Here is a 12,995-nt window from a genome sequence, read left to right on the forward strand (position 1 = left end):
CTGGTTGGGGGGGAGTCTGTTGGGGTGGGAGAGAAAGACATCACGGAGAGGGGCCCTGGAAGAGGATTGAGACGCTGTCTGGTGGGGTGGGAGTCTGGTGGGGTGGGAGGGAAAGACATCACGGAGAGGGGCCCTGGAAGAGGATTGAGACGCTGTCTGGTGGGGTGGGAGTCTGGTGGGGTGGGAGGGAAAGACATCACGGAGAGGGGCCCTGGAAGAGGATTGAGACGCTGTCTGGTGGGGTGGGAGTCTGTTGGGGTGGGAGGGAAAGACATCACGGAGAGGGGCCCTGGAAGAGGATTGAGACGCTGTCTGGTTGGGGGGGGGTCTGTTGGGGTGGGAGGGAAAGACATCACGGAGAGGGGCCCTGGAAGAGGATTGAGACGCTGTCTGGTGGGGTGGGAGTCTGGTGGGGTGGGAGGGAAAGACATCACGGAGAGGGGCCCTGGAAGAGGATTGAGACGCTGTCTGGTTGGGGGGGAGTCTGTTGGGGTGGGAGGGAAAGACATCACGGAGAGGGGCCCTGGAACAGGATTGAGACGCAGTCTGGTGGGGTGGGAGTCTGGTTGTGTGGGAGGGAAAGACATCCCGGAGAGAAGCCCTTGACAGGATTGAGAGGCAGTCTGGTGGGCTGGGAGGGAAAGACATCACGGAGAGAAGCCCTGGAACAGGATTGAGAGGCAGTCTGGTGGGGTGGGAGTCTGGTTGTGTGGGAGGGAAAGACTTCACGGAGAGAAGCCCTGGAACAGGATTGAGACGCAGTCTGGTAGGGTGAGAGTCTGGTTGTGTGGGAGGGAAAGACTTCACGGAGAGAAGCCCTGGAACAGGATTGAGAGGCAGTCTGGTGGGGTGGGAGGGAAAGACATCACGGAGAGAAGCCCTGGAACAGGATTGAGAGGCAGTCTGGTGGGGTGGGAGGGAAAGACATCACGGAGAGAAGCCCTGGAACAGGATTGAGAGGCAGTCTGGTGGGGTGGGAGTCTGTTGGGGTGGGAGGAAAAGACATCATGGAGAGAGGCCCTGGAACAGGATTGAGAGGCAGTCTGGTGGGGTGGGAGGGAAAGACATCACGGAGAGAAGCCCTGGAACAGGATTGAGAGGCAGTCTGGTGGGGTGGGAGTCTGGTGGGGTGGGAGGGAAAGATATCACGGAGGGAGGCCCTGGAAGAGGATTGAGAGGCAGTCTGGTGGGGTGGGAATCTGGTGGGGTGGGAGGGAAAGATATCACGGAGAGAGGCCCTGGAACAGGATTGAGAGGCAGTCTGGTGGGGTGGGAGTCTGATGGGGTGGGAGGGAAAGACATCACGGAGAGAGGCCCTGGAACAGGATTGAGAGGCAGTCTGGTGGGGTGGGATTCTGATGGGGTGGGAGGGAAAGACATCACGGATGGTGAGCCTGGAATAGGATTGAGAGGCAGTCTGGAGGGGTGGGAGGGAAAGACATCACAGAGAGGGGCCATGGAACAGGATTGAGAGGCAGTCTGGTAGGGTGGGAGTCTGTTGGGGTGGGAGGGAAAGACATCATGGCGAGAGGCCCTGGAACAGGATTGAGAGGCAGTCTGGTGGGGTGGGAGTCTGATGGGGTGGGAGGGAAAGACATCATGGAGAGAGGCCCTGGAACAGGATTGAGAGGCAGTCTGGTGGGGTGGGAGTCTGTTTGGGTGGGAGGGAAAGACATCATGGAGAGAGGCCCTGGAAGAGGATTGAGAGGCAGTCTGGTGGGGTGGGAGTCTGATGGGGTGGGAGGGAAAGACATCACGGAGAGAGGCCCTGGAACAGGATTGAGAGGCAGTCTGGTGGGGTGGGATTCTGATGGGGTGGGAGGGAAAGACATCACGGATGGTGAGCCTGGAATAGGATTGAGAGGCAGTCTGGAGGGGTGGGAGGGAAAGACATCACAGAGAGGGGCCATGGAACAGGATTGAGAGGCAGTCTGGTAGGGTGGGAGTCTGTTGGGGTGGGAGGGAAAGACATCATGGCGAGAGGCCCTGGAACAGGATTGAGAGGCAGTCTGGTGGGGTGGGAGTCTGATGGGGTGGGAGGGAAAGACATCACGGATGGTGACCCTGGAACAAGTTTGAGAGGCAGTCTGGTGGTATGGGATTCTGATGGGGTGGGAGGGAAAGACATCACGGATGGTGAGCCTGGAACATAATTGAGACACAGTCTGGTGGGGTGGGAAGCTGGTTGTGTTGGAGGGAAAGACTTCATGGAGAGAGGCCCTGGAACATAATTGAGACACAGTCTGGTGGGGTGGGAAGCTGGTTGTGTTGGAGGGAAAGACTTCATGGAGAGAGGCCCTGGAACATAATTGAGACACAGTCTGGTGGGGTGGGAGTCTGGTTGTGTTGGAGGGAAAGACTTCATGGAGAGAGGCCCTGGAACATAATTGAGACACAGTCTGGTGGGGTGGGAAGCTGGTTGTGTTGGAGGGAAAGACTTCATGGAGAGAGGCCCTGGAACATAATTGAGACACAGTCTGGTGGGGTGGGAAGCTGGTTGTGTTGGAGGGAAAGACTTCATGGAGAGAGGCCCTGGAACATAATTGAGACACAGTCTGGTGGGGTGGGAGTCTGGTTGTGTTGGAGGGAAAGACATCACAGAGAGAGGCCCTGGAACATAATTGAGACACAGTCTGGTGGGGTGGGAAGCTGGTTGTGTTGGAGGGAAAGACTTCATGGAGAGAGGCCCTGGAACATAATTGAGACACAGTCTGGTGGGGTGGGAAGCTGGTTGTGTTGGAGGGAAAGACTTCATGGAGAGAGGCCCTGGAACATAATTGAGACACAGTCTGGTGGGGTGGGAAGCTGGTTGTGTTGGAGGGAAAGACTTCATGGAGAGAGGCCCTGGAACATAATTGAGACACAGTCTGGTGGGGTGGGAGTCTGGTTGTGTTGGAGGGAAAGACTTCATGGAGAGAGGCCCTGGAACATAATTGAGACACAGTCTGGTGGGGTGGGAGTCTGGTTGTGTTGGAGGGAAAGACATCACAGAGAGAGGCCCTGGAACATAATTGAGACACAGTCTGGTGGGGTGGGAGTCTGGTTGTGTTGGAGGGAAAGACTTCATGGAGAGAGGCCCTGGAACATAATTGAGACACAGTCTGGTGGGGTGGGAGTCTGGTTGTGTTGGAGGGAAAGACTTCATGGAGAGAGGCCCTGGAACATAATTGAGACACAGTCTGGTGGGGTGGGAGTCTGGTTGTGTTGGAGGGAAAGACATCATGGAGAGAGGCCCTGGAACATAATTGAGACACAGTCTGGTGGGGTGGGAGTCTGGTTGTGTTGGAGGGAAAGACATCACGGAGAGAGGCCCTGGAACAAGTTTGAGAGGCAGTCTGGTGGGGTGGGAGTCTGATGGGGTGGGAGGGAAAGACATCACGGATGGTGAGTCTGGAACAGGATTGAGAGGCAGTCTGGTGGGGTGGGAGTCTGATGGGGTGGGAGGGAAAGACATCACAGATGGTGACCCTGGAACAAGTTTGAGAGGCAGTCTGGTGGTATGGGATTCTGATGGGGTGGGAGGGAAAAACATCATGGAGAGTGGCCCTTGGAGAGAAAAGCAGATCAAATGTTAGACAAGGTTCTCGCTGTCGATTGATACCAGCATTCCCAAGATTTTGTCCACGGAGCCTTGGACAATGAGAACCTTGTCTAGTTAGATGTAGTCAGTCCTGACAGCAGGTGAAACCAACCATTGATGAAATGTCTGTTGTCTCATGACAGGGTTCCAGATCAGCTCATTTTCTAGGATATGGACTGATAATCATCCACGACTGTTCGAGACAACTGACTTTTACATGATTTCATCAATTATGGACAGGTCATTCTTCCACATCTTCACCGTCTTTGAAAAGGGCAGGTCACTGTAGATGTTTAATCTGTGTGTTCCAGTTTGAGGCTGTTCGCCCGCAGCAATCAGAAGAACATGTCGACGGTGCTGCCCCCTCCCAGCATCTCCCCACTACAGAAGGTGCTCAGCGTGTGCTACAGTCGTGAGTTCAGCGTCGTCTTCATGCTGGTCAACCCGCAGGAGATATGGGTCTACACAACAAGGTCAGTTTCTTTCTTTCCTTTCTGGAGACACTGGTGACCCAGTTGACTTATGTGTCATAATTCACTTGGGCATGCCAGAGACCTATAATTCTTACAAATCCTCTACCTCTATTACATCATTGCCAAACTCCTGTATTTTGGCTGCAATTACACCAGAACTAAATCTTCAGATTTTCAACAGAGGTCCTGTTCACTGTCAACTATACACAACTAGTTGTCACCGCAGTAGCACCAAGCAGCTCACAGCTCTTCTGTGTGCAAAGGCAGGAAAACTTCACTTCTGTCGTGTGTCTGCTGGAGTGAACATCAACTTTCTCAGTCTTGTTTTTCTCTAGCACAAAAGTGGTTTTGTCACACTATATCTATCTAATTCAGTTCATCTTGTGGATCGGGGGCACGAGTGGCCCAGTCGTCTGAGGCGCCGCGATTCTCTGTGCAGAGTTGTGTCCCTTGGGTGCGCCAGAAACCTATGATTGTTGGTTCGAATCCTGGTTCGCCCCGATTATGTTTCTAGGTTTGTCAGCACCATACTCGTGCTCATTGGTTTCACGGAAGTGGTAAACGTCTGAGACCTGCATCACTTCGGGCTTTCCTCCCACATTAAGCTGACACGCCGCGATATAACTGGAATAATGTTAAAAGCGGCATTAAACCCAACTCACTCACTCACTCACTCATCTTGTGGATCACGTTGTTATTCAGCTAATTAAGGAGTCATCTTCAGTAAGTTTGGTTGATTGGTTGGTACTCACATGAATATAAACTTGGTGCTGTGTGAGCCTGTCATGGCGACCTCGGCCTCTTCCTTACATGCAAGTCGTGTGGCCATTTTATGATCAAGGGAGACCCTTCTCCTTCCTTCTGGAAGTGTCAGGACGTCCTTTGTTCTGACGATACTAAATGTGAGCAGTGCCCCCCCCCACACCTTCAAGTCAGCTTTCAACAAGATGTCAGACTCTTTTAGGGAAGCCAAGAGGAAAGAATCAGCAGAGAAAACTGTGGACACCATTACATCTCTTTCCATTGTCCCTACCCATTGTCCCTACATTTCCATTGTACCCGCTGTAGGTCCCAAGAGATGGGTACAAAATGTCCGATTGGGAATTTTTGTACCGTAGCCCTGGCAAAATGTATTTAGATACATGTATAAAACGATTTGGTTATGCATACCCAGAAGTCACAAAGAATGCGTACACAGTCAGGAAGAACTGCAAACATTTGCAACTTGTAGCATAACCATAGATTTCCAGATAATTTTGGTTATTAAACAATATATCACGTGACTAACCACAGGTCGGGTAGTCCTGTGGGTTCACGGGTCCTACTCAGTACCCACCTAACCCAAGTACCAGAGTTACCTGTCCCAGGTCTAGTTAGCACCATGCTCACAGAAGGGGTAGACCTCAAAATGCATCCGAGTCCTCATGTCACCTTGACAACAAATGTGGGAATACCTGAAGAGGTTCCATACCTGGAAGTCGGAGCGAGCCCTTCATGTCCATCCATCTTCTCATTTCATATCCTATCTACCTGGCTTTATCTATATACTATGTCATATACTATATACTATATCTACTGCCTTTCAACATAATGCTGACTCGGGGTCAAGTTGGAGGGCATCTTTTGTCATACGCCGAAAGTTGGAGTGAGTGTGAGTGAGTTGGGTTTAACGCCGCTTTTAACAGTATTCAAGTCATATCACAGCGTGTCAGCTTAATGTGGGAGGAAATCCCGAAGTGATGCAGGCCTCAGACGTTTACCACTTCGGTGAAACCCACGAGCACGGGTATGGTGCTGGCAAACCTAGAAACATAATCGGGGCGAACTGGGATTCGAACCCACAATCATAGATTTCTGGCTTGCCCAAGGGACGCAACTCTGCACAGCGAATCGGGGCGCCTTAGACAACTGGGCCTCCCGTGCCCCCCTGAAAGTTGGAAGCAGATCACGTCCGACCACTGGATTCTCAACATTGTTTGATGGGGATACAAGCTACACTTCCGTCAACTTCTACTTGTATCCCGGCCAACAGGCCGACGATTCCTTATGGAAGGGACCAAAATCTAGGCAGCCCACCTGGCCATGGGAACACTCCTAGAAAAGAAGCCCATCTGGACAGCAAGGGTTTTTTCTCTCCAGTTTCTTAGTTCTGAAGAACTCCCTGGACTTTAGGAATATAGATCTCAAGGTTCTCAGAAATCTTATCTAGTCCCTCCTTTCAGTTTCCAGATAGAATCAGTAATGAAGTTAAGTTCAAGCCTGAGATTTGGAGATTGGCTCATCTTCTTGCTCAGACACCTATCTCAATGTCCCCATTCATCAAGCATCGCAAAAATATTTACACTTTGCAGTCAAGGGGTCTTCTTCCACTTGGGGTCCCAATAGCACATTGACTAGTCACCAGCGTCACGTCTCCCATCATCAGTTTTGCCCACTTATAGCTAGTTCAGTACATTCATGCAATGATGTAATAGAGGTAGAAGATTCACAAGAATTATAGGAGCAATGGTATCATTGTTAGTTATTCTAAGAATACTACCCCTATAACATCGAAAGTACTCCCTACCACTTCCCCATTCATGCCTCTTGTTGGTAAATGTTTGGAAAGAAGTGAGGTTTTCCAGCCTTTTCACACAGAAGAGCTTTGAGCTGCTTGGTGCTACTGCAGTGATAACTAGTTGCATAGTTGACAGTGAAGAAGATTTCTGTTGATAATCTGAAGATTTAATTATGGTGTGATTGCAGCCAAAATACAGACATTCAGCAATGATGTAATGGAGGTAGTATTCATTAACTATGATTGTGGGTTCGAATCCTGGTTTGCCCCAATTATGTTTCAAGGTTTGTCAGCACCATACCAGTGGTCATGGATTCACAAAAGTGGTAAACATCTAAGACCTGCATCACTTCAGTCTTTGTTACCACATTAAGCTGACACGCCGTGATATAACTCGTCACCATAACTGTATGGTTGTGATGGCAAAGACGTTATTGTGCATTCACTTTTGAACATGCATGGTGACAGCAGTTGGAGTCATCTTCCCGAGGCAAGAGAGTTAACTGACTATAAAAGTCCAGTTTCCACCCTTGCCGAACTAGGCTGGTATTATGGGGTTACATTTTAGCTGGACTAACGAGTCTATGCAAAGTCCAATCAAATTCACGCAACGAAATCGAAATCCGGTTTGTAAACTGTCGCATAGATTTCGGTCGATTGCAGGAATTGCAAAGTATGTGCACTGCAAACTCGGTGTCAGCTGATATTTTCCAAACCTTTTCATGTTTTTAATGAAGATGCTCGTGTGATCTGATGCACCTCGCGATGTGAGACTCGTTTTATCACAATATAGATCTTGATTACCGATCAGATCGTCTTGCTGGGTGCCGCGATTTTGTTTGAAACAAATGCAAATGATGGAATCTGATTGGTCCATAGGAGAGGCTTAGAAGGGACATAACTCGTAATAACCACTGGTGGCGCTAAGATCGAGCCCAGGAATTCAAGCTTAGTTCGGCAAGGGTGGAAACTGGACTTTTAAAGTCAGTTTCTTGCCTCGGGAAGATGAGTTGGAGGTTACCCGAGATGCACTTTGAATGGCATCGCAGCAACATGAAATGTCCATTATGTTTGTTATCTAAACGGGGATTAGGTGGTTACAATGGCTGCTCAGTGTGGTTACTGTTTGGGAAAGGGGCCTAGTGGGGAGACAACTCTTCTGGATAATAAGAATTGGTTTGTCACTGCACCCAGATGGTTAGGATATATATGTTCCATCTATCAGCTGTCCGTTTGATTGTCCCGAGATTTTGGTTTGTTTAACATTTCTGGATTTCTAAGGTGTTACTGACAATGTCATAAAACTGGCTTCATTCTCACATGCTGTGATATAAATCTGCATTACAGAACTGACCCGGCTTGTCGGATCGCTGTGTGGAACATCCATGAGATCCAGTATGTGTACATCATGAACAGGTCCAGGAGTGAACAGGACGGTGGTCAGGGTGTCAGGTAGGTCCAGTACATCATGAACAGGTCCAGGGTTTCAGGTAGGTCCAGTACATCAGGAACAGGTCCAGGGATGAACAGGACAGTGGTCAGGGTGTCAGGTAGGTCCAGTACATTATGAACAGGTCCAGGGATGAACAGGACAGTGGTCAGGGTGTCAGGTAGGTCCAGTACATTATGAACAGGTCTAGGGATGAACAGGACAGTGATCAGGGTGTCAGGTAGGTCCAGTACATCAGGAACAGGTCCAGGGATGAACAGGAGGGTGGTCAGGGTGTCAGGTAGGTCCAGTACATCAGGAACAGGTCCAGGGATGAACAGGACAGTGATCAGGGTGTCAGGTAGGTCCAGTACATCAGGAACAGGTCCAGGGATGAACAGGAGGGTGGTCAGGGTGTCAGGTAGGTCCAGTACATCAGGAACAGGTCCAGGGATGAACAGGACAGTGATCAGGGTGTCAGGTAGGTCCAGTACATCAGGAACAGGTCCAGGGATGAACAGGAGGGTGGTCAGGGTGTCAGGTAGGTCCAGTACATCAGGAACAGGTCCAGGGATGAACAGGACAGTGATCAGGGTGTCAGGTAGGTCCAGTACATCAGGAACAGGTCCAGGGATGAACAGGAGGGTGGTCAGGGTGTCAGGTAGGTCCAGTACATCAGGAACAGGTCCAGGGATGAACAGGACAGTGATCAGGGTGTCAGGTAGGTCCAGTACATCAGGAACAGGTCCAGGGATGAACAGGAGGGTGGTCAGGGTGTCAGGTAGGTCCAGTACATCAGGAACAGGTCCAGGGATGAACAGGACAGTGATCAGGGTGTCAGGTAGGTCCAGTACATCAGGAACAGGTCCAGGGATGAACAGGAGGGTGGTCAGGGTGTCAGGTAGGTCCAATACATCAGGAACAGGTCCAGGGATGAACAGGACAGTGATCAGGGTGTCAGGTAGGTCCAGTACATCAGGAACAGGTCCAGGGATGAACAGGAGGGTGGTCAGGGTGTCAGGTAGGTCCAGTACATCAGGAACAGGTCCAGGGATGAACAGGACAGTGATCAGGGTGTCAGGTAGGTCCAGTACATCAGGAACAGGTCCAGGGATGAACAGGAGGGTGGTCAGGGTGTCAGGTAGGTCCAGTACATCAGGAACAGGTCCAGGGATGAACAGGACAGTGATCAGGGTGTCAGGTAGGTCCAGTACATCAGGAACAGGTCCAGGGATGAACAGGAGGGTGGTCAGGGTGTCAGGTAGGTCCAGTACATCAGGAACAGGTCCAGGGATGAACAGGACAGTGATCAGGGTGTCAGGTAGGTCCAGTACATCAGGAACAGGTCCAGGGATGAACAGGACAGTGGTCAGGGTGTCAGGTAGGTCCAATACATCAGGAACAGGTCCAGGGATGAACAGGACAGTGGTCAGGGTGTCAGGTAGGTCCAATACATCAGGAACAGGTCCAGGGATGAACAGGAGGGTGGTCAGGGTGTCAGGTAGGTCCAATACATCAGGAACAGGTCCAGGGATGAACAGGACGGTGATCAGGGTGTCAGGTAGGTCCAGTACATCAGGAACAGGTCCAGGGATGAACAGGAGGGTGGTCAGGGTGTCAGGTAGGTCCAGTACATCAGGAACAGGTCCAGGGATGAACAGGACAGTGGTCAGGGTGTCAGGTAGGTCCAGTACATCAGGAACAGGTCCAGGGATGAACAGGACAGTGGTCAGGGTGTCAGGTAGGTCCAATACATCAGGAACAGGTCCAGGGATGAACAGGAGGGTGGTCAGGGTGTCAGGTAGGTCCAATACATCAGGAACAGGTCCAGGGATGAACAGGACGGTGGTCAGGGTGTCAGGTAGGTCCAGTACATCAGGAACTGGTCCAGGGATGAACAGGACGGTGGTCAGGGTGTCAGGTAGGTCCAATACATCAGGAACAGGTCCAGGGATGAACAGGACGGTGGTCAGGGTGTCAGGTAGGTCCAGTACATCAGGAACAGGTCCAGGAATTCACATGACAGCAGGAAGCTACGATTATACTGTAACAGTTTCATCCATGCTACATGCATTAGATGCAGTATGCAGAGGATATGCAGAATATTCCCGTGAGAGTCTTGTCTTCCTTCACCTTCATCTTTACAGCCTGTGTATTAAAACAGAACCTCTAAAGTCTTATAGTGTTGGAAACATTGTCGTTATAACCATGATAAAACTAAAAGTCCATACCAGCAATATCTATAAACACATTTTAAATGTTGAATGGTGATATGGCATCAACAATATATTGATGACAATTTCAGACCCAGCAGTAGCTCCTCGATTCTCCATGGGGGCCAGTCAAGACACCGAGCCACGGAGAGCGGGGTGGGGAATGAGGCGATCACCAACTGCCGCTGTCTGTGTGACCTCAATGCCTCAGCCATGATGTGGACGGACGAGGGCTTTTGCTGTCCTGTCAGACACTCCTACCTCCTGCTGGGAATGGAGGTGGGATAGCTTGTGTACTTAAGTGTGTGAGTGAGTGAGTTGGGTTTAATGCCACTTGAACAGTACTTCGGTTGTATCATGGCACGTCAGCTTCATGATTAAGGAAGGCCTGAAGTGATGCGGGTCTTAGATGTTTACCACTTTGGTGAAACATACGACATGGTTTTCATGGTAATCAACCAAGAAACATACTGTGGGCCAACCAGGATTAGAACTCATAATCTACCAGGACAACCCTGGACTGCTGGGCCACTTGTGCTTTTGTTGAAATTTTTATATAATTTGTATTTCAATTTCATACTATTTCCTGTCATATATATGTGTTGCTTATAAGTCGACCAAGGGCAGTCGGGTAGCCTAGTGGTTAAAGCGTTCCCTCGTCACGCCGAAGACCCAGGTTCGATTCCCGACATGGGTACAATGTGTGAAGCCCATTTCTGGTGTCCCCCGCCGGGATATTGCTGGAATATTGCTAAAAGTGGCGTAAAACCATACTCACTCACTCACTATAAGTCGACCAAGAGAATAGATATGAACACACAATGCCATTTAGAAAGTGATCAAATGTGACAAATGTTATATTTGGGGTAACACTTTCTTAGTAAAGTACAGATTCTCGTACTTTTGGGGGGTTGAGTCTCGTCCGGGATTCGAACCCACACTGCAAGAGCGAGGCACATTATTGCCAGACTTAAAGTTTTTGTAGAAGCCCCGGTGGCTGAGTGGGTTAGATCGCTGCTTTGTGTGCTGGCGATTAGGTGCTTCACTCTGGCAGTGTGGGTTCGAATCCCGGACGGGGATTGTCATCCCAATTGCAACATTTGTTACATGAGAGAAAAGATGGTCACCAGAAACATAAAAGATGATTTTAGGTTTTTATGCAAAAATTTGTTATTGAGGATGACAGCGATTGCATTTCAACTGACGTTATAAAGTTTAGTTAAGCAGTATTTACTAAATAATAAATGTGATGTGGTATGATGAATTCAGGATGGCCGGATCCTGTTCATGGATCCTGTGGTCAAAGGACAAAAGTACATGGAGTTCAAAGCTTCAAAAGATGCTGTAAGTAGACAAGAACAACTCCTTGTACCTCTGAAGTGAAGGAGTCAAATCCACTGTTTTTTGTTACATGGCTCGATTTGGCTATATAAGGCTAAAAAACAAACTAGTCTTGGTTCTCAGGCCCCGCTGCATCATCAGAAAGTCTGCCACACATTTCGTTGTTTTTTTCCATTTTAAAAAAATAAAATAAAATCCTAATTCTTAAAAACAATGCAATCCAATATAGAACACGGTTACTTCCCTTTACATGCGCACTGCTCTACTGCACATCTTATGTTATGGTACCGTATTTGACGTAATAAGCGCCCAGGCCGTTCTCAAAATTAGAAATAGGGGCTCTTGTTAAAATATTATTTTGGTGAAAAAAACCAACGAGTTGAAAGATAAATTTTATGTTCATGTACGACAGATATATTTTTCAAGAATTTAATTGCCCATAATTAAGGTTGCATATAACACACAAGTGATGTATCATACGTGAATAAATAAGTCTTGTGAACATTGATCAATCGGAAGGGGTGCTAATTAGGATTGTTCACTAGCCAATATATTCGCAAATATCGCCGTGGGCGCTTATTACGTCGAATACAGTAATGGCGGCAATAGGAGTGTGTATGCTTGTTTATATAGGGAGGCCCTTTCCCAGGTTGGTTACATACTAGTTTGAACAAGCAAAATAAAAAAAATAAAGCACCGCCCTCCCGCACTATAATTTCAGAAGTCATTCCTGAGAACCGATTCTTTTATTGTTTTAAGCCTTAAACATGCACTAGTGCAACCTCTTATTGAAAAATAAAACCTATTATCTATGTCTACGTGACCAAGTGCATGTAGAAAAATTTCAAATTTGTGACCCTTACTTGGCCACACAACATCGACCTTCGAACACATTCAATACCTCTAAAGGTTATCTACCATACTATGTCACTAGTCCCAGTTACGTGTAATTTGTCGTGCTTTCTTGTTGTAATAACATCATCAAACTGTGTGTACTTCAAGATTATGTGCACATGTGTTAAAGACATCTTGTTTCTATCTTCAATGATCAACAAAGACAAATCGTCAAATAAATCTTCTGTATTTCTTCAACTCATCAATCAAATATACATTTCACATGTCCGCCATTTTTCCATCTAACACAGGGGCGGATACAGCTTTTTTGAGGAGGGGGGGTGCACAACTAAGATTTATTTATTGTCTTTGGTGGTAATTTATACAGAAATAAAGATTTTTTTCGAAATAAAAAGTGGGGGTGCGCACCCCCGCACCCCCCCTCTGTATCCGCCCATGTAACACATGTGACCAAGCTCCTTCCCAGCGCGTGACACCTTCGTTACACTCTCGGTAACATCGCTGCCACCAGTGTGGGCGCGGCCATTACAAGAATCTTGAAATTTGC

At 48.6% G+C, this 12,995-nt stretch overlaps 1 protein-coding gene across 3 annotated transcripts in view; it reads left to right on the plus strand.

The window, feature by feature from the left end:
* The window catches only part of LOC124133882, a 107,654-nt gene that overhangs the window by 28,478 nt on the left and 66,181 nt on the right, over window positions 1-12,995 (plus strand). For all 3 annotated transcript variants that reach the window (XM_048397153.1, XM_048397154.1, XM_048397155.1), the window contains exons 11-14: window positions 3,892-4,053; window positions 7,958-8,062; window positions 10,345-10,531; window positions 11,522-11,596. In XM_048397153.1, coding sequence (XP_048253110.1) covers window positions 3,892-4,053; window positions 7,958-8,062; window positions 10,345-10,531; window positions 11,522-11,596 — 529 coding nt within the window. The remainder of the gene's footprint in view (window positions 1-3,891; window positions 4,054-7,957; window positions 8,063-10,344; window positions 10,532-11,521; window positions 11,597-12,995) is intronic.

This window comes from Haliotis rufescens, unplaced genomic scaffold, assembly GCF_023055435.1.
Source record: "Haliotis rufescens isolate VD_foot unplaced genomic scaffold, xgHalRufe1.0.p SCAF_16, whole genome shotgun sequence".
In the NCBI taxonomy this organism is placed as follows: Eukaryota; Metazoa; Mollusca; class Gastropoda; order Lepetellida; family Haliotidae; genus Haliotis; species Haliotis rufescens.